Raw genomic sequence first — 24,505 nt, forward strand, 5'->3', positions numbered from 1 at the left:
TGGGTCACGTGCGGTCAAAAACTAGGCCAGTAGGTATAAAAATAGAAAAACCTTGTGACCTCTCTAGAGGCCATATTTTTCATGAGATCTTCATGAAAATTAGTGAGAATGTTCACCTTGATGATATCTAGGTAAAGTTCAAAACAGGGTCACGTACCTTCGAAAACTAGGTCAATAGGTCAAATAATAGAAAAACCTTGTGACCTCTCTAGAGACCATATTTTTCATGGGATCTTCATGAAAATTGGTCAGAATGTTCACCTTGATGATATCTAGATCAAGTTCGCAAGTGGGTCACATGCCATCAAAATCTAGGTCAGTAGATCACATACTGGGTCACATGAGCTCAAAAACTAGGTCACTATGTCAAATAATAGAAAAAACAACGTCATACTCAAAACTGGGTCATGTGGGAAGAGGTGAGCGATTCAGGACCATCATGGTTGTCTTGTTTATTTAAGAAGTTTGAACCCAGGGCAGTGGAGTTGGTAATGATAGTCACTTGTTTGATCTCATGTTTGGTAGTAATATCAAAGAAAGCATAGAAATTACTGTTACTTTAACCTGTAGTTTTATAATGAGCAGAATAGATTTGGTAACAACAATAAGTATGTGATTTATAAGTTGTGATATGTTACACTACTGTTTCTATCTATAGCCCTGAGAGTGATCCATTCTGTACCATCCTTGGATAGTGGGGACATACCGGAGTCCCCAGGTAAAAGCCAGACCCAGCTTGTCTACTGTGTTGCTTGAAACTGTGCTCAGTGTGTGCCTGATATATGCTTTCCTTCACCAGAGAGTACATATAAATAAGCTTCTGTGCTTAAAATATTTGTATGCAGATCTGTATGCAAATATCCCATTCGTTTTAAATTTCATTTCTTACTCTTAACCATTACCCTGCTAAATTTCTATTATTAACTTGTCCCTCTTTGTCTTGTCCCAGTTTAGATAGGACCATTAACTGTTAAAAGAGGTACATACTAAAAAAGATACTGACTGAATGGGGAACAGTGCAAATCTTGATCAGACTGCATGGATGTGCAGGCTGATCATTATCTGCACTGGTTGCAAAGGCAGAATCAAGCATGTCCAGCATGATAAGGGTTAAATCTTCATAAAGTCTCTATACTTCTAGAAATTAGAAAGTAAATGAATAAAAATGTCACTGAAAAGTTTACTTGAGACATAACTCTGGAGTAAAGTCTATATCTAACACAAACAGAGCTGTCTGTTTTCTCTTCTAAGGCAGTATACAGTATGTACTTTCATGAAATTTAAATTCCCCACCTATTATTGTCATCAGCCCTATACCCTTGTTGTTAATTGTGAAGTGTTGAGGCATGTCAGTTACTGACTGTTGTAATGATTCTCATGTAATAAGCAGCATTTTCCTAAACATTGTTGCAGTTGTAGAAATGGAACAAATATCCTATAAAGAGTTATTGCCATTATGAATCTATAAAGCTCTGTAAATGTAGCCTATAATCAACCAAACTTTTCGCCATAATTACTAAATAGAATATATAGTTTTGAATGCATAGTATGAAACAGAATCTTATGTGCATTTGGAGTGTTACATACATTAACTACAGTTAGAGAATTTGAGAGCTTAAAACAGATTGCTTTTGCTTGCTTTTCTACCAAACAGCTGGAACAGGGTATAGCTGTGTAGTTTAGAATTGTGTTCAGAAACTCAAAAGTGTACTCTCGGTTGAAATTTATTGGTTGGAGAATGAGCCGGACAAAAACTTCCCTGACAAAATCCCTTCAGCTGATATTTCCCCTCTTACATTTAACTGAATGATCACAATATGGCAAAGAATTTGTGATTTTTTTTCATACTTTAGCATAGCAACTGTTGTCTAGTTATTGTCATTGAGATGTTTGCCCACTTATTCAGAAATCGGGGGTTTTGTCTTACAAATTGTTTGATATGGTCTTATCCATTGGTCAGTCTGTCTGTAATTCCTTTCTAGAGGCTTAATCTGAAATCATATAATGGATTTTCAAATAACTGCTATAAATGTTCACCATTATAATTAATAACACAAAGAGAATTACATATGAAACCTAGGTCCACAAGACTACTCTTGGAGCTCAAAGATCATATAGCTTAACTTTGTGTCTGCTTCATATCTCCTAAACTTTTGGTAGTATTTTCATAAAACTAGCTTTAAATGTTAACCTCATGATGATGATGCGCCAAGTGCACAAGCCAGGTCTAAGGTCAAGGCCACAGAGGTTGTGTGGTTAAGGCCGCTGACTTCGAATCACTTGCCCCTCACCAGTGTGGGTTCAAGCCTCCCTCGGGCGTTGAATTCTTCATGTGAGCAAGCCATCCAGCTGGCTTACGGATGGTTGGTGGTTCTACCCAGGGGCCCACTCATGAAATAATGCACGGAGGGGCACCTTGGGTCTTCCTCCGCCATCAAAGCTGGAAAGTCACAAGATGACCTAAAATTGTGTCTGTGCAATGTTAACCCCTGCTCCCACCCAAAAAAAGATTTATTTCGAACTGGATTTGTAAATAACTTCATATAAATATTCACCATCATAATATGACCATAATCCTGCATGACCCTGGCCTCTAGGTTCAAGGGTTAAAGTTTCTGCTTCATATCTTCTGAACTGCTGGAAGGAGTTTTAAAAAACTAGCATCAGTTTTATACTTCTTGAAGACCATGTGCAAAGTGTCTATTCTGGAAGTCATTAGGCCCAAGGTCAAGGTCACACTTGGAATTCGAATAGTTCAAATATCTATTTTCAAATTACTACACATAAATATTGTCATCATAATATGTTAGAATCAATAATAAAAAGGTAATTAGGTAGAAGGCTAAGGTCATATTTGAAGTCTAAAAGCTAGCATAAATTGTTAAGCACATCTTGAAGTATGTGCAAGGTCACTAGATCCAAGATCAAGGCCACATTTTGAAGTCAGTGGTCATAATCACAACATTTTACTTTCCCTGTTTGAAAGTGGCTTCTGGGGGTACTTATCATCATCATCAGTAATAGCTCTAGTTGTAATTCTTGTGTTTTTGAAAAAATAGGTAGAAAGAATGGCTTCATATAATCTTTGTGGTCAGTGAATCTTCCATGTTGACATTCATTTGTAGTGTATTTGAAAAATTATGTTCACTTCTTTTAGATTCATTTAGTTAGTTTATATTGAAGTTGCTGGTATGCTACAGTGGACATGATTTCTTGAAAGGACACCAATGGTGTGGTTGTTCATGGATTTTATTGGCAGTTAACTGACACTCATTATTCATTGACATTTAATTACATTGAATTAATTGACAAACTATTATCATATTTACCATACATCCAGTGTTATTATATTGTAAATTGTTATATTGTGTATGTTAACACTTTGTCTGTGTTTATTCATTGTTATGTTGACATTGATCATTAATGCATGATCCCACCACTGTTAGGCAACAAGAAACGTTCCTCAGACACGAACCTTGAAGTTGACCTCCATGATGGTGAAGACGGTGGTATAGTTATGGAAGTCCACAGACGCCATAGAGGTAATGTCACAAGTCTAGTGTTTAATGGAAAACTGTTATCAGTTGCTCTTTACTTTCAGTGAGTAGCGCCAGTTTTTAGCTTGACTATTCATAGAATAGTAGAGCTATTGGACTCGCCCATGCGTCGGTGTCCGCGTCCCGATTTGGTTAAGTTTTTGTACGTAAGCTGGTATCTCAGCAACCACTTGTGGGAATGGATTGAAACTTCACACACTTATTCACTGTGATAAACTGACCTACATTGCACAGGTTCCATAACTCTGTTATGCTTTTTAGCTCGACTATTCATAGAATAGTAGAGCTATTGGACTCGCCCATGCGTCGGCGTCCGCGTCGGCGTCCGCATCGGCGTCCGCGTCCCGATTTGGTTAAGTTTTTGTATGTAAGCTGGTATCTCAGCAACCACTTGTGGGAATGGATTGAAACTTCACACACTTATTCACTGTGATAAACTGACTTACATTGCACAGGTTCCATAACTCTGTTTTGCTTTTTTACAAAATTATGCCCCTTTTTTGACTTAGAAATTTTTGGTTAAGGTTTTGTTTGTAAGCAGGTATCTCAGTAACCACTTGTGGGAATGAATTGAAACTTCACACACTTATTTACTGTGATAAAATGACTTACATTGCACAGGTTCCATAACTCTATTTTGCTTTTTTACAAAATTATGCCCCTTTTTCGACTTAGAATATTTTGGTTAAGGTTTTGTATGTAAGCTGGTATCTCAGTACTCACTAATGGGAATGGATTGAAACTTCACACACTTGTTCACTGTCATGATCTGACATGCACAAAGCAGGTCCCATAACTTTATTTTGCTTTTTAGCTCACCTGAGCACAAAGTGCTCAGGGTGAGGTATTGTGATCGCTCACCGTCCGGCGTCCGTCCGTCCGTCCGTCTGTCCGTCCGTCCGTCCGTCCACACTTTCCTTTAAACAACATCTCCTCCTAAACCAACAGGCCAATTTTGATGAAACTTCACAGGGATGTTCCTTGGATGGTCTTCTTTAAAAATTGTTCAAAGAATTGAATTCCATACAGAATTCTGGTTGCCATGGCAACCGAAAAGAAAAACTTTAAAAATCTTCTTCTCAAAAACCAGACGCCCTAGAGCTTAGATATTTGACATGTAGCATTGCCTAGTGGACCTCTACTAAAGTTGTTCAAATCATGATCCTGGGGTCAAAATTGACCCCGCCCCAGGGGTCACTTGATTTTACATATGAAAATCTTCAAAAAATTTCTAAAAATAAACTAGAAGGCCTAGAGCTTAGATATATGACGTGTAGCATTGCCTAGTGGACCTCTACAAAATTTGTTTAAATCATGACCCCTGGGTCAAAATTGACCCAGCCCCAGGGGTCACTTGATTTTACATAGGAAAATCTTAAAAAATCTTCTTCTCAAAAACCAAAAGCCCTAGAGCTTAGATATATGGTGTGAAGTATTGCCTAATGGACTTCTACCAAGTTTGTTCAAATCATGACCCCGGGGTCAAAATTGACCCCACCCCAGGGGTTACTTGATTGTACATAGGAAAATCTTAAAAAATCTTCTTCTCAAAAAGCATAAGCCCTAGAGCTTTGATATTTGACATGTGGCATTGCCTAATGGACCTCTACTAAAGTTGTTCAAATCATGACCCGGGGTCACTTGATTTTACATAGGAAAATCTTCAAAAAAAATTCTAAAAATAAACCAGAAGGCCTAGAGCTTAGATATTTGACGTGTAGCATTGCCTAGTGGACCTCTACTAAATTTGTTCAAATCATGACCCCGGGGTCAAAATTGACCCCGCCCTAGGGGTCACTTGATTTTACATATGAAAATATTCAAAAAATTTCTAAAAATAAACCAGAAGGCCTAGAGCTTAGTTATTTCACATGTAGCATGGCCTAGTGGACCTCTACAACATTTGTTCAAAAATGACCCCCTTGGTCAAAATTGACCCCGCCCCAGGGGTCACTTGATTTTACATATGAAAATCTTCAAAAATTTTCTAAAAATAAACCAGAAGGCCTAGATCTTAGATATTTGACATGTAGCATTGCCTATTAGACTTCTACAAAAAAAATTCAAATCATGACCCCTGGGTTTAAATTGGCTCCGCCCCATGGGGTGACTTGATTGTACATAGAAAAATCTTTAAAATTTTCTAAAAAAAAAAAAACCAGAAGGCCTAGAGCTTAGATATTTGACATGTAGCATTGCCTAGTGGACCTCTACAAAAATTGTTCAAATCTTGACCCCCACTCCCCCCACGCAGGGTCAAATTGACCAAGCCCCAGGGTTACTTGATTGTACATAGGGAAATCTTCATAAATTTGCTAAAAATAAACCAGAAGGCCTAGATCTTGTTCAAGTAAGCAGCTCTACTCAGGTGAGCGATATAGGGCCATCATGGCCCTCTTGTTTACAAAATTATGCCCCTTTTTCAACATAGAAATTTTTGGTTAAGTTTTTGTATGTAAGCTGGTATCTCAGTATCCACTAATGGGAAAGGATTGAAACTTCACACACTAGTTCACTGTCATGATATGACATGCAGTGCAAAGGGTCAATAACTCAACTTCACATTTTACAAAATTATGCCCCTTTTTCAACTTAGGAGTTTTGGGTTAAATTCTTATATGTAAGCTGGTATCTCAGTACCCACTAATGGGAATAGATTGAAACTTCATACACTTGTCCACTGTCATAAGCTGAAAAGCACTATGCAGGTTCCATAACTCTGTTTTACTTTTTTACTAAATTATGCCCCTTTTTCGACTTTCATATTCATTCAAGCGACAAGGCTGTGGAATAGTCGAGCATTGCTGTCCTCCGACAGCTCTTGTTTACAAAATTATGCCCCTTTTTGGACTTAGAAATTTTTGGTTAAGGTTTTGTATGTAAGCTGGTATCTCAGTAACGACTTGTGGGAATGGATTGAAACTTCACACACATATTTACTGTGATAAACTGAGTTACATTGCACAGGTTCCATAACTCTATTTTGCTTTTTTACAAAATTATGCCCCTTTTTCGACTTAGAATTTTAAGGTTAAGGTTTTGTATGTAAGCTGGTATCTCAGTACTCACTAATTGGAATGGATTGAAACTTCACACACTTGTTCACTGTCATTATCTGACATGCACAAAGCAGGTCCCATAACTTTATTTTGCTTTTTTTCAAAATTATGCCCCTTTTTCAACATAGAAAATTTTGGTTAAATTTTTGTATGTAAGCTGGTATCTCAGTATCCAATAATGGGAAAGGATTGAAATTTCACACACTTGTTCACTGTCATGATATGAAAGGGTCAGTAACTCAACTTCGCATTTTACAAAATTATGCCCCTTTTTCAACTTAGGAGTTTTTGGTTAAATTTCTATATGTAAGCTGGTATCTTAGTACCCACTAATGGGAATGGATTGAAACTTCACATTCTTGTCCACTGTCATGAGCTGATAAGCACTATGCAGGTTCCATAACCCTATTTTGCTTTTTTACTAAATTATGTCCCTTTTTCGACTTTCGTATTCATTCAATCGACAAGGCTGTTGAATAGTCGAGCGTTGCTGTCCTCCGGCAGCTCTTGTTCTGTTCAGCACTCTAGATGCATTGCCACCATGTTAGCATTTTTTTACTAATTTTTAGAACACTTCAACTTTGAGCAGTCAAAGTGAACTATTCCGATCAACATTTTCTTGCACACCTGACTGGTGTTTCCACAGATTTTGCCCATGCCGGTACCCTTCATGCCAGAAGAATCTAGAGCTGTTAATGACACCTTGCGCTACATGCATTAATTATATTTTTTATGTGAAAATCGATTAAAAAAATACATTGATGGTTACTCTGTGTACCTGATAGAATATTTCCCAATCCAAAAGAAGTATTTTTGTGAAATATACTTAAGACTATGCTACAATGATAAAACTAAACTGGAACCTTGTTCTTACGCGTCTTTACATCATTTCTGTTTTTGGATGCCAGTTTCCTGACCCTTGTTTACATACGCTGCTATAAGAAAGAGTACTAGAAAGAAAATATTCTGTTCAGCTATATTTAGTCTAGAATTTGTAAAATACGGTATGCAAGGAAAATAATTACCACTGGTTGTAAATGCAGATGGGAATTTCGAGCACTTGGGTTACTGTTTTGACAGTAACTCAGCAGAGCCTGTCTGCATCTACAACCAGTGACAGATTATGGTCTGATGGATATGTTTCCTGAGTAAGCAGTTAGGCTTTGGCAGTAAGTTAACAGAGGTCAGTAGAGAACAGTGTCTTTTTGTACCCAACGACAACAAAGTTGTAAGGAGGGGTAAACTGGTTTCAGGTTGTCTGTCTGTCTGTCTGTCTGTCCGAGCTCACATTTGCATACTTAGGTGGCTATAGGAACAATAGGTAACTGTACTTTTTCTTTGATGTCATTCATTCCGTAAGGCTTTTATGTGGCTATTTTTCTCTTACGTGGCTAAAATAACAATAGAGAGAACAAAAGAGTAGCCACATAAGTATCCATATGTAGGAACGTCCGTCCGTCCATCTGTCCGTAGACACAATCTTGTGCACACCATCTCTCCTCATCCCCTTGACACAATTTAATGAAACTTCACACAAGTGATCAGTAACAACAGTAGTTGTGCATGGGCATGTTAGGTTCTTTCACAAATAAAAATTGCAGAGTTATGGGACTTTGTTTTTTGTTACTATGCTATATACATAGACACAATCTTGTGCGCGCCATCTCTCCTCATCCCCTTGACACAGTTTAATGAAACTTCACACAAGTGATCAGTATCAACAGTAGTTGTGCATGGGGCATGTAAGGTTCTTTCAGAAAAAAAAATAGCAGAGTTACGGGACTTTGTTTTTTATTACTTTACTATATACATAGACTTTACTATATACATAGACACAATCTTGTGTGCACCATCTCTCCTCATCCCCTTGACACAATTTAATGAAACTTCACACAAGTGATCAGTAACAACAGTAGTTGTGCATGGGGCATATAAGGTTCTTTCAACAACAAAAATTGCAGAGCTATGGGACTTTATTTCTTGTTAACATACTTTGTACACACAGTCTGCATATGCAATCTTGTGTGCGCCTTATCTTCTGAACCCTTGCACACAATTTAATGAAACTTCACACAAGTGATCAGTACCAACCCTAGTTGTGCATGGTGCATGTTAAGTTCTTTTAGGTAAATATTCTGCATAGTTTTGGGACTTCGTTTTTTGTTACTATACTGTATACATACAGTCCACATAATTATGCAATATTGTGTGCGTCAAATTGCAATGTACTGTGTCAGTGCATGCGGGGGGTACATTCATCACCTTCAGTGATAGCTCTAGTTTAAGTAAAAATTCTCTAATACATATGGAATGACATATCAGAATCATTCTATTATAATTCCTAACTAATGAAGGTCTTTCCTAAATTTAGAAAAAAGAGACTTCATAAAACAAACAAAAAACACACACTCAAAAAACATGTAAATAGCTGAAATTAAGTATGCTGAGGGGATTGGGCTGTAGTTCTGTTCAATGAAATTGCTCGGGTGTGTGATTTGAGGCCCTTCCTTCTCTGTTGATATTTCATTGGCTATTGTATGTAGATATTTATTTCCATTTTCTTCAGCATTGTAAAAATATTTGTAAATTCACTTCATTCAGCATTTCATTTTTGTTTATTGATTAATAGTCAGTGTGAATTTATCGTATTTGAGGGATTTGGTCCAGGCTTATGCTGTTCAATTTATGGGTTGGTTTCAGTATCACTGTTTGCTTTTGTTCCTGCTGAACATCTAGCATGCTAGGATAATCCCTGGGATTACATATTCTAAGCATTGTTTTATCATTATTTTGTGGAATATAATTATTATATTAGAAATTGATTTTTACTAGAGTATAGAGACTAACAACAAATTTATGTGGTGTATGGACTAATAGAAGTGTCTTTTAGATGTACCTGAAAGCTTTCCTTTCATAACACAATTCTTGTTAAGATTATGGTAAATATATCATATAGTTGAGAAGATAAAGACCATTTTCAGGGGCCTATGTGTCTTTAAGTTGTTAAAGTCGCTGACCACTTGCTGCTCACTACTATGGGTTAGAAACCCCGCTTTGGGCACAGGAATAATTTCATGTGAGGAAACCATTCAGATGGCTAATATGGAGGATTGTAACTGTTGGTTGTACCAGGGTGCCTGTTTGTGCCTGAAATATTGTCTAGAAAGGACTTCTGTATCAAAATCTAAGAGTTGTCATATCTCTGGTGTGTGAGTGTGACTTGTAATCCAAACAAACCTGGGCATTTTCAGATATAGTAGAGGTCAGTTCTTACAGAGGCAAGTTACTGTTCTCAGGATGTATCTATTGCATGAACTTGAACTGTTTTCTATGTGTTTGAACATTGTTTGCATTTGCATGAAAATGTGTAGTGTGCTATTAGCAGTGCACAAACTTTTGTTTTTGAAAGTATTAGAAGTAGTAAATTCTATAGTTTTTATTATTTCTAAAACCATGTATTTGCATATTCGGACAGAAACATTAAAGAAATATCAGAAGAATGATGTTGAGTGGCATCAGTAATGCTTTCATCTAGAAACAGAGTAAAGTTTAGATTGAACCATTTGTAGAAAAGGACACATAATATATGTATATGATACAAATAAATACTGACTCTGTAGTTGCCCGCCCGCTTAGCTCAGTAGGTAAGAGCGTTGGTCTATGGATCTCGGGGTCGCGAGTTCGATCCTCGGGCGGGGCGTATGTTCTCCGTGACTATTTGATGAACGACATTGTGTCTACTCTGAATACTGGTTAGGTTAACTGCCCGCCGTTACATGACTGAAATACTGTTGAAAAACGGCATTAAACCCAAAACAAGCAAAACAAGACTCTGTAGTTCTCTGTATTCCGATTTTCATTGCTGGTTTATTTTATTGCAGACAACTGTATACTGTTTTTAGAAATACTATAATTGAATAGTATGAAATAATTCTTGTATATTGTAATTAGAGAGCACAGCCACTCACATCTCAGTACAAGATAAGCAGTCTCAACTGTGGCAAGATTTTTACATTACAGTCTTAGGCTTCGTGCAGTGCTATGTATGGAACTACTTTATTTCTAGTATTTACAGTGTGTAACATATTGTGCCGTGCCATGGGAAAACCAACATAGTGGGTGTGCAACCAGCATGGATCCAGACCAGCCTGCGCATCCGCGCAGTCTGGTCAGGATCCATGCTGTTCGCTAACAGTTTCTCTAATTCCAATAGGCTTTAAAAGTGAGTAGCATGGAGCCTGACCAGACTGTGCGGATGCGCAGGCTGGTCTGGATCCATGCTGGTCGCACACCCACTATGTTGGTTTTCCCATGGCACGGCTCATATTAAGCTTTTATTTCATTTTGAAATTTTTACATGTTGTTCATGATATCAATGTACAGTATATAAATCTTAAGATGTAATATTGCTATGATGTTTACCTTCTTATAATTATGATAGAAAATGTTGTCATGTGCTACCTCCAACAGGTTCAGAGGGTGCCCTGTGCAGTAGCCACAATGTGTTCAGTTACAAGCCGCACACACGTATCGTCACAGCAATAAATAAGATCGAAGAGGAAAGAAATAAACGCCTCCGAGAACAGCGGGTGGTAGGTTGTGTCACAAAACACAAGGAAGTCAGTTACCATATCAACACAAGGAAAGTCAACTTTCATTGGCAGAAAGGCAATAAGATTGGTAAGTACTGTTGTACAGATTTACAATCGGAAATTGTTTTCAGTTGGTGGATATCAGCCACGTGGAATTGCTACAGATGTATAATAGAGACTTGACCAGCCCAACTGACAGCTTATTTGTGACTGTTTGTTATTCAGTATTATCAGTGATCAGAGATTTTTGCAAAAAATTCACATGTTCCTTCTTTTCTTCAAATGTACAGTAACAACTTGACTAAAATTTTAATACTCAATCTATGAAAACAAAACTCTCAAGAAAAAGTAGTATTTTTGATTTGTGTCAGGCTGAACTATATATTTCAGGTGAAGGACAGTTTGGCAAGGTATATTCTGCTGTAAATATGGACAATGGGGAACTCATGGCCATGAAGGAGGTTTGTCTCTTGCTATTGTGTCAAAAGGCTGCTTAATGAATTTTGCATACATGTAAAATTATATATTCTAACACTCCTTAAGATTTTCCTTTATATAAACAAAGAAGGATTTTACCATGTATTGTCTTGTCGATTAAAATATGATTCGCAAGATGGCCTACTTTTGACTATTCTGCCTAACAAAGGATTCCAAATTAGTATCCCTTACTGGTGCAATTCGAATGTGTTAGAATGGAAATAGACTTATATTTTGCCTGCTTTGTTGGCAAATAAAACATGATTTTTCATTCAGATGCATCGTAATTAATCATGAAGGCCCTATATAGTGAACCTCTCTATAACATGACCCTGTCTAAAGCAGTTAAAGGCCAGTAAAAATGACACAAATTTGTGAAATAATGGTCACTTTTGCAGGTCAAATAATATGAATTAAGGCACCGCCTAGCATTGGGGATTTATCTTTTATATATCCGCTTAGAAAGAAATATTCAACGCTCAAGAAAGTGAAACTTTGCTCTAAACTGTAGTTTACATTTAGTGTCATCATACCTCTTACAGCGAATATCATACTTTGCAAAATTTACGGAAGCCATGCCGGTGACGTCATTCAGCGTTCTCGCACTAGCTTTTAGAATTTTGTTTTGTTTGTTTGCACTCCACGCAGAAACTTGATGGTCTTTACACTTCCTTACTGTTTTAAAAGTGTTTTTCAGTTGCATGTACAGTTTTCATTACGAAAAAGAAGTAAAATAATCATGTTAGCGCGGTTTACGAGTTTCTATGACTGATTCGGGGTGCTCGGATGTTCATAAAGACAACCAGTCAGCGGATTTTACATAAACCGGAACCGGAAAACATCGAAAAAATTGCCTCAGTATATGCAAACAGCAAAGACGAATATCTATATACGGACGTTACCGTCTCGGGGATTTTCATCCCCGGCGCTTTGCGCCGGTGATAAATCCCCTATTAGCTTGTGCATAACTTCAGTGCACTGTGTATAATAGAGACTGTAGTGGTTTTTGAACATAATAAATTCAAACTATATGTGCATTTATACAATTTCAGATGAAGTTTCCATCAGCTGATATGCAGTACCACTTCAAGGAGATAATACATGAGATAAAAATATTTGAGGGCATCAATCATCCAAATCTTGTCAGATACTACGGTGTTGAAGTTCATAGAGTATGACATCATTTTCTGCTGTTATATGTTTGTTACTCTGCAAAAAGGAAATCTTTTTTGACATGTTAATACCTTTTTGTTCAGTGAACAAAGTATCATCAACTCACTTTATCTTCTCTCTCTTCTTTAACTAATTAGCATGTATGTTAGAAGTTAAGTTATAATGGTTTAGCAGTTCCTCTTTTTGAAATGGTAGAATTTTAAAAGTTTTGCAGCAGCTATTTAAGATTATTATTTTACTGAAGTATTTTTTTTTTAATACTGTAAAACCATTTAATTTCGTGGGCATGAAATTTCGTAGTTTTGGTCAAAACAGCAATTTCATGGGGATATGAATTCTTGGATTTCAACTTCTGAACTTAAATTGAATGGGAATTTTACTTGTTTGTTGTCATTAAATTTAGTAGATTGACTCGACCACGAAATCCACGAAAACTAGTCCCCCACGAATATGAATTATTTGACAGTAGTCTGTAGGGTCTTCCATTACCATTTACATATAATAAGTGCAGAAAGAACATGCAAGGAAGTCATAAAGCTGGCTTATGGAAGGTGTTTGGTTCCTACAAGGGCCCATTTATAATGAAATAATGCCGAAGGGGCACCTTGGATCTTCCTCCTTCATCAAAAGCTGGAAAATAGCTGTATCATCTATTTTTGTGTTGGTGTGACAAACTCAACAAAAAAACAAAATTGAGTGTATCAACCGATACAAGCATAGCCATAAATGTGAATTTAAATTAATTCTAATTAACAAATTGATGATTGGTTAAGTCTTGCTTGTACTTTCTAGACAGAGATGTTGGTGTTCATGGAGTATTGTGATAGGGGAACTATAGACGAGGTTTCACGGGTAGGCTTGACAGAAGATCTGATACGTATATATACAAAAGAACTGCTGAAAGCAGTACAGGTGCTACATGATAATGGCATTGTTCATAGAGATATCAAAGGTAATATTAGATTATAAAACAAGCTATATACTTCAAGACATGAAACCAAAAAAGGCCCAGTTGCCTCTTTATAATTATGCACTTAGTCCTTAATTGTTGCATTTTTATGCCCCCGAAGGGAGGCATATTAGTTTTCAACTGTCCGTTCGTTCGTTCGTTAGTCACAACGTTAACTTTTTGCATGAAGGCACTTTACTTGCGAACCACTGCACCCAGGACCTTCAGACTTCACATGCTGATAGCACTCATCCAGTACATGACCCCTACTAACTTTTGGTTCACCAGGTCAAAGGTCAAGGTCACAGGGGCCAACGTTAACGTTTTGCATAATGGCACTTTACTCGCGAACCACTGCACCCAGGACCTTCAAACTTCACATGCTGATAGTACTCATCAAGTACATGACCCCTAGTTGCTTTGGGGTCACCGGGTCAAAGGTCAAGGTCACAGGGGCCAACGTAACTTTTTGCATGAAGGCACTTTACTCGCGAACCACTGCACCCAGGACCTTCAAACTTCACGTGCTGATAGTATTCATTGAATACACGACCCCTACTGACTTTGGGGTCACTGTGTCAAAAGTCAAGGTCACAGGGGCCAACTTTAACTTTTTGCATGAAGGCACTTTACTCGCGAACCACTGCACCCAGGACCTTCAAACTTCACATGCTGATAGTACTTATTGAGTACACGACCCCTACTGACTTTGGGGTCACAAGGTCAAGGTCACAGGGGCCAATGTTAACTTTTTGCATGAAGGCACTTTACTCGCAAACCACTGCATCCAGGACCTTCAGACTTCACATGCTGATAGTACTTATTGAGTACACGACCCCTGTTGGCTTTGGGGTCAAAGGTCAAGGTCACCAGGTCAAAGGTCAAGGCGCTGATGGGGCATTTGTCACCATTAGTGACAGCTCTTTTAGCTCACCTGTCACATAGTGACAAGGTGAGCTTTTGTGATCACCCTTCATTCGTCGTCCGTCCGTCCGTCCGTGCGTGCGTCAACAATTTCTTGTCTGCACGATAGTGGTTTCATTTATGATTTTATTTTAACCAAACTTGCACACAACTTGTATCACCACAAGATCACGGTTCCTTTCATGAACTGGCCAGATCCCATTATGGGTTCCAGAGTTATGGCCCCTGAAAAGGCCAAAATTAGCTATTTTGACCTTGTCTGCACAATAGCAGCTTTATTTATGATTTGGTTTTTACCAAACTTGCACACAACTTGTATCACCATAAGATCTTTGTTCCTTTCTTGAACTGGCCATAAGTCATTATGGGTTTCAGAGTTATGGCCCCTGAAAGGGCCAGAATTAGCTATTTTGACCTTGTCTGCACAATAGAAGCATCATTTATTATTTTATTTTAACCAAACTTGCACACAACTTGTATCACCATAAGATCTTGGTTCCTTTCTGGAACTGGCGAGGTTCCTTGATGGGTTTCAGAGTTATGGCCCCTGAAAGGGCCAGAATTAGCTATTTTGACCTTGTCTGCACAATAGCAGCTTGGTTTATGATTTGAATTTAATCAAACTTGCACAAAACTTGTGTCACCATAAGATTTCGGTTCCTTTCTTGAACCGGCCAGATCCCATAATGGGGTCCAGAGTTATGGCCCCTGAAAGGGCCAAAATTAGCTATTTTGACCTTGTCTGTACAATAGCAGCTTCATTTATGATTTGATTTTAACCAAACTTGCACACAACTTGTATCATCACAAGATCTTTCTTCCTTTCTTGAACTGGCCAGATTTCATCATGGGTTCCAGAGTTATGGCCCCTTTAAGGTCCAACATCGGCTATTTTGGCTTTTGCAGCCATATAGAGACTTCATTTATGGTTTTATTTGATACAAACTTCCAAAATATCTTCAACAACAATAAATCTTGGATTCCATGACAAATCAGATCCAATCGTAGGTTCCAGAGTTATTTTATATCTGATTACCTATCCTGATTGTAATTAAAATGGATTTATATCAGTAAGTACTTATAGGACTTATTTGAAATTTCATTATTGTTATGAGTTGGACTGAGACAATCAGGGTAGATAACTATGGACTGATTTTATGTCAAATTACCTCCCTTTATTTCAAATTAAAACGGGTATATCTCCGTAACTAATGAAGATACTGATCTGAAATTTCATTTATGCCAACAGATTTATTTGGCAAATCCTTTTGTTCACTTACAATATTTATTTTTTTTAATTACTTCCCTTTTACGTTACTGTAAATAGCTTATTTTAGTAACTTTTTTATTATTGGCCATAGGGAAAAACTGAGACCACTTTTCTGTGGTACAACATGGATTGTACCTCCAATTTTTAGGTGTATTTTGACATATCTATACCTTGTAAGAATTGTGTTTTCTTTTTGGTTAAATTTCTTCCCTTAGTTGTTCCTGTCCTTTGGATTTAGATATTTTTTCTGAGGACCTTCTTGTCCTCAAGTGCAATGATAACAGGTTAGCGATATAGGGCCATCATGGCCCGCTTGTTTATATTTTTGTTTTAAAATGAATGAATAACATCAATATTGTGGATGGGAGACTTAAACTTATGATGGTGGGCTATTAAAATCACTCTGCGTCCGTGGTCCGTCCGTCCGTCATTCTGTCCGTCCGTCCGTCCGTTAACAATTTCTCGTTATCGCATCTCCTCAGAAACTACTAGGGGGATTTTGACCAAACTTTGTCAGAATGATGTATTGGTACCCTAGTTGTGTCCCCCTGAAAATCAGACTGGTTCAACAATTTTTGAGTAAGTTATGGCCCTTTGTTTATTTTTATAATTTACATAGATTTATATAAGGAAAAATTTTGAAAATCTTCTTGTCCAAAACCACAGAGCCTAGGGCTTTGATATTTGGTATGAAGCATCATCTAGTGGTCCTCTACCAAGATGATTCAAATTATATCCCTGGGGTCAAATTTGGTCACGCCCCGGGGTCACATGGTTTATATATACTTATATAGGGAAAAACTTTGAAAAACCTCTTGTCCAAAACCACAGGGCCTAGGGCTTTAATATTTTGCATGTGACATCATCTAGTGGTCTTCTACTAAGATTGTTCAAATTATCCCCCTAGGGTCAAATATGGCCCCGCCCTGGGGGTCATATGGTTTACATAGACTTATATAGGGAAAAACTTTGAAAATCTTCTTGTCCAAACCGCAAAGCCTAGGGCTTTGATATTTGTTATGTAGCATCATCTCCTGGTTCTCTACCAAGTTTGTTCAAATTATCCCCCTAGGTTCAAATATGGCCCCGCCCTGGGGGTCACATGGTTCATATAGACATATATAGGGAAAAGCTTTTAAAATCTTGTCAGTAACCTACAGCATTCAAATTTGGACCACATGTATAGTTTTGAATGAGTGGCGAGATTAACATTGACATGAGTTGACCTTGATCTTGACCTAGTGACCTACTTTCACATTTCTGTAGCTACAGCCTTCAAATTTGGACCACATGCATAATTTTGTGCACCGGAAAAAACTTTAACCTTGACATTGACCTAGTGACCTACTTTCACATTTCTCAAGCTACAGCCTTCAAATTTGGACCACATACATAGTTTTGTGCACTGGAAAAAAGTTTGACCTTGACATTGACCTAGTGACTTACTTCCACATTTTTGAAGGTACAGGCTTCAAATTTGGACCACATGCGTAGTTTTGTGTTCCGAAATGATATTTGACCTTGATCTTGACCTAGTGACCTACTTTCACATTTCTCAAGCTACAGCCTTCAAATTTGGACCACATGCATAGTTTTGTGTACCGAAAAAAACTTTGACCTTGACATTGACCTAGTGACCTACTTTCACATTTCTCAAGCTACAGCCTTCAAATTTGGACCACAAACATAGTTTTGTGTACTGAAAAAAACTTTGACCTTGACATTGACCTAGTGACCTACTTCCACATTTTTGAAGGTACAGGCTTCAAATTTGGACCACATGCGTAGTTTTGTGTTCTGAAATGAAATTTGACCTTGATATTGACCTAGTGACCTACTTTCACATCTCTCAAGCTACAGCCTTCAAATTTGGACCACATGCATAGTTTTGTGTACCGAAATGAAATTTGATCTCGACATTGACCTATTGACCTACTTTCACATTTTTCAAGGTACAGCCTTCAAATTTGGACCACATGTATAGTTTTGTGTACCGAAAAAAACTTGGACCTTGACATTGACCTAGTGCATTTCTCAAGCTACAGCCTTCAAATTTGGACCACATGCATAGTTTTGTGTACCGAAATGAAATTTGACCTTGACATTGACCTATTGACCTACTTCCACATTTCTCAAGCTACAGCCATCAAATTTGGACCACATGCATAGTTTTGTGTACCGAAATGAACTTTGATCTTGAGATTGACCTATTGACCTACTTTCACATTTCTCAAGCTACAGGCTTAAGATTTGGACCACATGCATATTTTTGTGTTCTGAATTGAAATTTGACATTGATTTTTATCTAGTAACTACTTTCACATTTCTCAAGCTGCAGCCTCCAAATCTGAAGCACATGCATAGTTTTGTTTACCGAAATGAACTTTGACCTTGAAATTGATCTTGTGACCTACTTTCACATTTCTCAAGCTACAGCTTTCAAATTTGGACCACATGCATGGACCACATGCACAGCGGTGTGTACTGAAATGAAATTTGACCTTGATTTTGACCTTGAGCTAGTCTTGAAATTTGGAACAGTCAAAAATGGCTCAATGGTGGGCGCCAAGATCACTCTGTGATCTCTTGTTTTCAACGTCATAATGACATAAAAACTTTCATTATATTTGTTACAGGGGCCAATATTTTCCTTACATCGAGTGGTTGTCTCAAGCTTGGGGACTTTGGTTGTTCTGTTAAGTTGAAAAACCATACTACAATGGTTGGTGAGGTGAATTCACTAGTTGGTACTACAGGTAATAGTTTATTAAAGTTGCATGTATTGTAGGAGGAGAAAATGTTTGAGCCTAGTTGGTTAGCTCTGTATGTAGGGTGCAAGCCTGTGAGTTGAGAAATCTCAAGTTGAATTCCCATGTGGACAGAAGACTATTTGTCTGAAATAATTTGACCTTCACCTCTGAGCCATGTAGAGAGTTGTGAGTTACTTGTGGTGAACAAGTCAGTACTTATGTAGAATAAAAGAACAACTGTTAGATTAACTGACTGCCATTCAATAACTGAAATACTGTTGAAAAAGGAGTTATGCACATACCATAGAAACTTCTTTGAACTTTTTGGTCAGACGTGACAACTGGTAACATGTAATTACAAAAAAACCTGTCAAAATATGCATTTTCTGTTTGTAAAGAACTGTTCTATGTTGAAAATTTTGAGTTATGTATTTGTTAAATACTAGTTCTTATGACATTGTTCTCTTTTTCAATGGTAATGTAACTAAACCTTGCTTAATGTGCCGAAAGATGGACATTTTCGCTAGTTGTAAGTTGTGCATCAGAAGTAAAGGGATTTTAATGTTGCTTTGGTTTTAAATGTTTCGAGGACATTGCTAGCCTATTTTGTTTTGATTTCTAGCATACATGGCTCCAGAAGTGATAACCCGCAATGATAAGGAAGGTCATGGTAGAGCTGCTGACATCTGGAGTGTTGGTTGTGTTGTCATAGAAATGGCATCTGGAAAAGTAAGCTTTTATAGTAGGAAATAGTGATGACAAATCTGAAAAGTTTGACAAAGTTTAATTTTACCTCAGAGGAACCGGCATAAGCAAAAATACCTTGAGTAGGGCTTTAGAATTTGTAATATTAAAAGTTATCAATATTCTAGTACAGATTAATTTGGAGATCAAAGAAATGCATTCTTTAATTTAATGAAATGAAACTGGTTATAATTTTTATTCTTCTACCTATACAAGAACATAAGATGAATTCTGATGGAATAGAAAAAAAGAGGAAGTTCAGTGTTAGGGTATTCTTTACAAATATAATATAGCTTTTGGACATGCAGTTAAGTAAATTAATATTTTCAGCGTCCTTGGCATGAGTTGGAGAGTAACTACCAGATTATGTTCAAACTTGGTATGGGAGAGACTCCGCCAGCCCCGGAGAACCTCGGCGCTGAAGGCAAGGATTTCCTCTCACATTGTCTGGAACAGGAACCTGATAAACGATGGACAGCAAGTCAGCTCAGAGATCATCCATTTGCAAAGGTAAAACTTGATTCATATATTGGTACATTTATTAGCTCCACTATTCGGAGAATAGGGGGGCTATACTACTCACCCCGGCGTCGGCGTGACCCTTCTTGGTTAAAGTTTTTCGGCAACCTTTGTTTTTCTGTCATATCTTTGTTACTATTGCTTATATCTTACTGTAACTTCACATAAACATTGTCCAGTATACAAACAATGTATGTGTATGGGCTGAGCCCATTATACCCAAGGTCAAGGTCACCAAGCTGTTATACTTAGGTTATTTTTAAGGTTAAAGTTTTTCGGCAACCTTTGTTTTTCTGTCATATCTTTGTTACTATTACTTATATCTTAGGCGTAAAAAAAAAATTGTTTGTTTCCGGTATCCCGACCTACCCTAAATTTTTGGCCCGACCCTAAATGTTTTTATGGCCTTGGAGAATATTTTTTTCAACTTTTTAACAAAAAGTTGCAAAACTGCATTTTTTTATGCTTTAAACATGGCCAGTGATGTTAGAAATCAACTTACTGATGCTCTAAAGGCATTACCCCCTTATTTGCATTCATTTTTTGACACAAACATAATTTTCGAAAAGTCTCCCTTAATAAAAAAAAAAAAAAAAAAAAAAAAAATATTTTCCGACCTACCTACCCTAAATTTTTTTAGCATGTTACCGGAAACAAAGAATTTTTTTTTTTTAGGCCTTACTGTAACTTCACATAAACATTGTTCAGTATACAAACAAAGTATATTTAGGGTCTGAGCCCATTATACCCAAGGTCAAGGTCACCAAGGTGTTATACTTAGGTTATTTTTAAGGTTAAAGTTTTTTGGCAACCTTTGTTTTTCTGTCATATCTTTGTTACTATTGCTTATATCTTACTGTAACTTCACATAAACATTGTCCAGTATACGAATAATGTATGTTTATGGGCTGAGCCCATTATACCCAAGGTCAAGGTCACCAAGCTGTTATACTTAGGTTATTTTTAAGGTTAAAGTCTTTCTGCAACCTTTGTTTTTCTGTCATATCTTTGTTACTATTACTTATATCTTACTGTTACTTCACATAAACATTGTTCAGTATACAAACAAAGTATGTGTAGGGGCTGAGCCCATTATACCCAAGGTCAAGGTCACCAAGGTGTTATACTTAGGTTAAGGTTAATGTTTTTCGACAACCTTTGTTTTTCTGTCATATCTTTGTTACTATTGCTTATATCTTACTGTAACTTTACATAAACATTGTCTAGCATACAAACAAAGTATGTATAGGGACTGGGTCCATTATACCCAAGGTCAAGGTCACCAAGGTCTTATACTTAGGTTATTTTTAAGGTAGTAAAGTTTTTCGGCAACCTTTGTTTTTCTGTCATATCTTTGTTACTATTGCTTATATCATAATGTAAGTTCACATAAACTTTGTCCAGCATACAAAGTATGTATAGGGGCTGGGCCCATTATACCCAAGGTCAAGGTCACCAAGGAGTTTTACTTTGAATTATTTTTATGTTAGATATTTTTTGAAATTTCGTTTATAGACATATCTTTGGTACTTTAAAAGATAATGACTTGATATTAAAAGTATTTGTTTATAATCATCTGCATGTGTGGCTACATACCCCATGACTCTAATTGTGTTTTTGACAGAATTATGCCCCTTTTGTACTTAAACTTTTTTGCAGTCTTTGCTTCTGGATATTACTTTAATGCAGTATAAGATAAAGCCTTGAAACTTAAAATGTATCTTTATCATCGTCATCTGCATGTGTGGTAACAATCCCCATAACTCTGATTTGTATTTTTGACCGAATTATGCCCCTTTTATACTTAAATATTTTGCAAACTTCGTTTTCTGGACATAACTTTGGTACTATATAAGATAATGACTTGAAACTCAAAGTATATCTTTATCATCATCATCTGCATGTGTTGTAACAATCCTAATAACTCAAATTTGTGTATTTGATGGAATTATGCCCCTTGGTGTATCTTCCTTTTAAAGTAGAGGTCTCTTATTCAGACATATATTCATTTTACTGTCAAATCCCCGAATAGTGGAGCGCGCTGTCTTACGTACAGCTCTTGGATTTTTAATGCTGGGAATTAAAGAATAAACTTTTTAATTGATATTTGTTGAATATGTCTCAATACAAGAACATTTCCTTAAGAAAATTTGATTAATGTGAGTATGAGTTTGGTAAAATACCAATTTTTTTAGATATTTCAAGTGATTCAAAAACTTTTTTTCATGATAACTTAGTACTTGCTTACACAGATCAAGCTAAACTTTCCACCCCTTTCTTACAGATTTATGACCCTGAAGGTGATGCTGAAGATACAAATAACAGTCAGAGTTAAAACAATAACAGAGTAGTGTTGTACTTGGACAAAAAAAATACAGAGCTGGATTGTGTATTTAATAAAGCAAGATGAACTTACAGAGACTGGGGAAAAAACAGGACAATAATTGATGTAACTCTGATGTTGAATGAAATATGACCGTTTTAGACAAGGTTAATTAAGTATTTACTTTGATAAGCTGTAGGTAAATAATTCATTTCATGGAATGTGGGATAAACACTTCACACAAAATCCCCACCCCCTGCTCAGTTTGGCCAAGGTGGATGAAATCCCCACTTTGAAAGGCTGACACTGCGTTTTGGCAATGAATTAAAAATTAATCAAGATATTCTGAAAATTTAAAAGTTCCTTTTACATCCCTCACAGTTATTCAGATTGAAATAGCCATGCCATGGGAAAACCAACATTGTGTCTTTGCAACCAGCATGGATCCAGACCAGCCTGCGCATCCGCGCAGTCAGTTCAGGCTCCATGCTGTTCGCTAACAGTTTCTCCAATTGCAATAGGCTTTGAAAGTGAACAGCATGGCTCCTGAACAGACTGCGCGGATGCAAAGCCACTATGTTGGATTTCTCATGGCACGGCTCAAATATATCAGTGATATTGTCTCATCTTTTAAGAGAAATCAAGGAAAAACCTTGTTATATAAAAGGTGGACCAAACGTTGGCTAGTGAATTTATTCTGTTCCATGTTATACACTGTAGATAGATAGATCAGTTAATAATGCTTATAACAATTTGGTCATGTAAGTCCAAAGACTGTTGATACCGGTGTGTTATGTTAGAGAAAGTTTCCGAGACCAGATGGCCAGAGCTATAGTATATAGACCTTGCAACACATTTTGGAGCATGACAAAACATTGACAGACAGGTCATCAAACCGACAAAAGACAGCACAAAAAGTAATAAAAACTGACTGATTACTGAAAAATATCCACAGTCATAAGCAAAGTAATGACTATAATAATTGTAATGATGATATCGTAAACCTAAAACACATTGCATGATCAATCATTTTACATATGATAGCAGTCATTTTGTGTTTTGATGACTGCTTAACAAACTACACTAATTTTCTGAAAGATGTAAATAAATTCATTCTTGTATTACTTGTATCAGTGAGATTGGATTATCATTTCACAATATCGTCAGACCACATAACTAGGTAGACACAACATTTTGATCAGCATTTTATGTCAGTGTTTTTTTTGTCGATGTTTTGTCATAAACGCACACATTTAAGATGTGTAGTAAGAATGTTGTCACTTAGTGTAGAAAAGAGCACCCTTAAGTGTTTAAAGTGACCTTAGTACATATAGTTAACCTTTTGAAGGTAGTATAGTAAATGCAGTCTACTTGTTTTTGTTGTGTAGCTGCAGTAGAGAAGACAAAAATGTTTTTAAAATTGTTTAAGTGATAGATGTTGCTCACTGAAAAAAGGAAAGAATATATTCCTGTAATGGCTTTTCCAAGGTTCATTTTGACCCTGTTCATGTTTAACTTCAGGTTAATTTTGATTTTAGGCAGATATTTTTTCGTGTTTTTAAAAGTTTTTCACATTGCTAAATATTTGCACTGCCGAATTTTGGCCGCATGTGCAACAAGGAAAACCTCGTTTACCTGTGATATGCTTATGTACAATCTAACCTGTATTAGCAGTCAACTGTATACAGCATGTCTCGGAACAGTCACCTTCTGGTACGACCATTGAAACTTCCTATATAATGACTCTTCTTTTTATTGGGTGACCATTTCTAACGTGGTCAGCAGCAAGCAGAAAAGTCGGCAAAATGTCCTGTAACGGTCTCTAAAGTTCTTATGTGGTAAAATTATATCCAGTTTACCAGTGCAATGTCATGATATCTGTGTTGATAAGATTGTCAAATAGTTCTATGAAGTTTCCAGAATTCTTTTACATGTTATCATGTTGGAGTGTATATCTTTATGTTCATGTAGGTATTTATGTACATCTGTTTTTACTGAAGTATATTTTGCAAGGAATTTCCTATTATTTATGATTTATAACTTGTTGGTCCATGCCAGTGAGAAATAAAAAATGATATTTTCACTGTTTGAAACACTGAAAACAATTTGATTTCACTGATAAATATCTGTATTTTACTGAAAAGCATATGATAAAATGATTAATTTTT

The 24,505-nt window shown here is 36.8% G+C and overlaps 1 protein-coding gene across 3 annotated transcripts in view; it reads left to right on the plus strand.

The window, feature by feature from the left end:
- The window catches only part of LOC123551850 (mitogen-activated protein kinase kinase kinase 4-like), a 51,259-nt gene extending 28,445 nt beyond the window's left edge, over positions 1–22,814 (plus strand). Inside the window, exons 16-25 of one of the 3 annotated variants that reach the window (XM_045341080.2) lie at positions 659–718; positions 3,447–3,542; positions 11,087–11,296; positions 11,599–11,669; positions 12,738–12,857; positions 13,651–13,810; positions 18,638–18,757; positions 19,374–19,480; positions 19,826–20,005; positions 22,299–22,814. In XM_045341080.2, the coding sequence (XP_045197015.1) occupies positions 659–718; positions 3,447–3,542; positions 11,087–11,296; positions 11,599–11,669; positions 12,738–12,857; positions 13,651–13,810; positions 18,638–18,757; positions 19,374–19,480; positions 19,826–20,005; positions 22,299–22,349 (1,175 nt within the window). In that variant the 3' untranslated portion in view covers positions 22,350–22,814. The remainder of the gene's footprint in view (positions 1–658; positions 719–3,446; positions 3,543–11,086; positions 11,297–11,598; positions 11,670–12,737; positions 12,858–13,650; positions 13,811–18,637; positions 18,758–19,373; positions 19,481–19,825; positions 20,006–22,298) is intronic. The other 2 variants (XM_045341082.2, XM_045341081.2) reach the window with 2 other exon arrangements.
- Positions 22,815–24,505: the final 1,691 nt, after the last annotated feature.

The sequence above is a fragment of the Mercenaria mercenaria genome, chromosome 4 (assembly GCF_021730395.1).
Source record: "Mercenaria mercenaria strain notata chromosome 4, MADL_Memer_1, whole genome shotgun sequence".
NCBI lineage: Eukaryota > Metazoa > Mollusca > Bivalvia > Venerida > Veneridae > Mercenaria > Mercenaria mercenaria.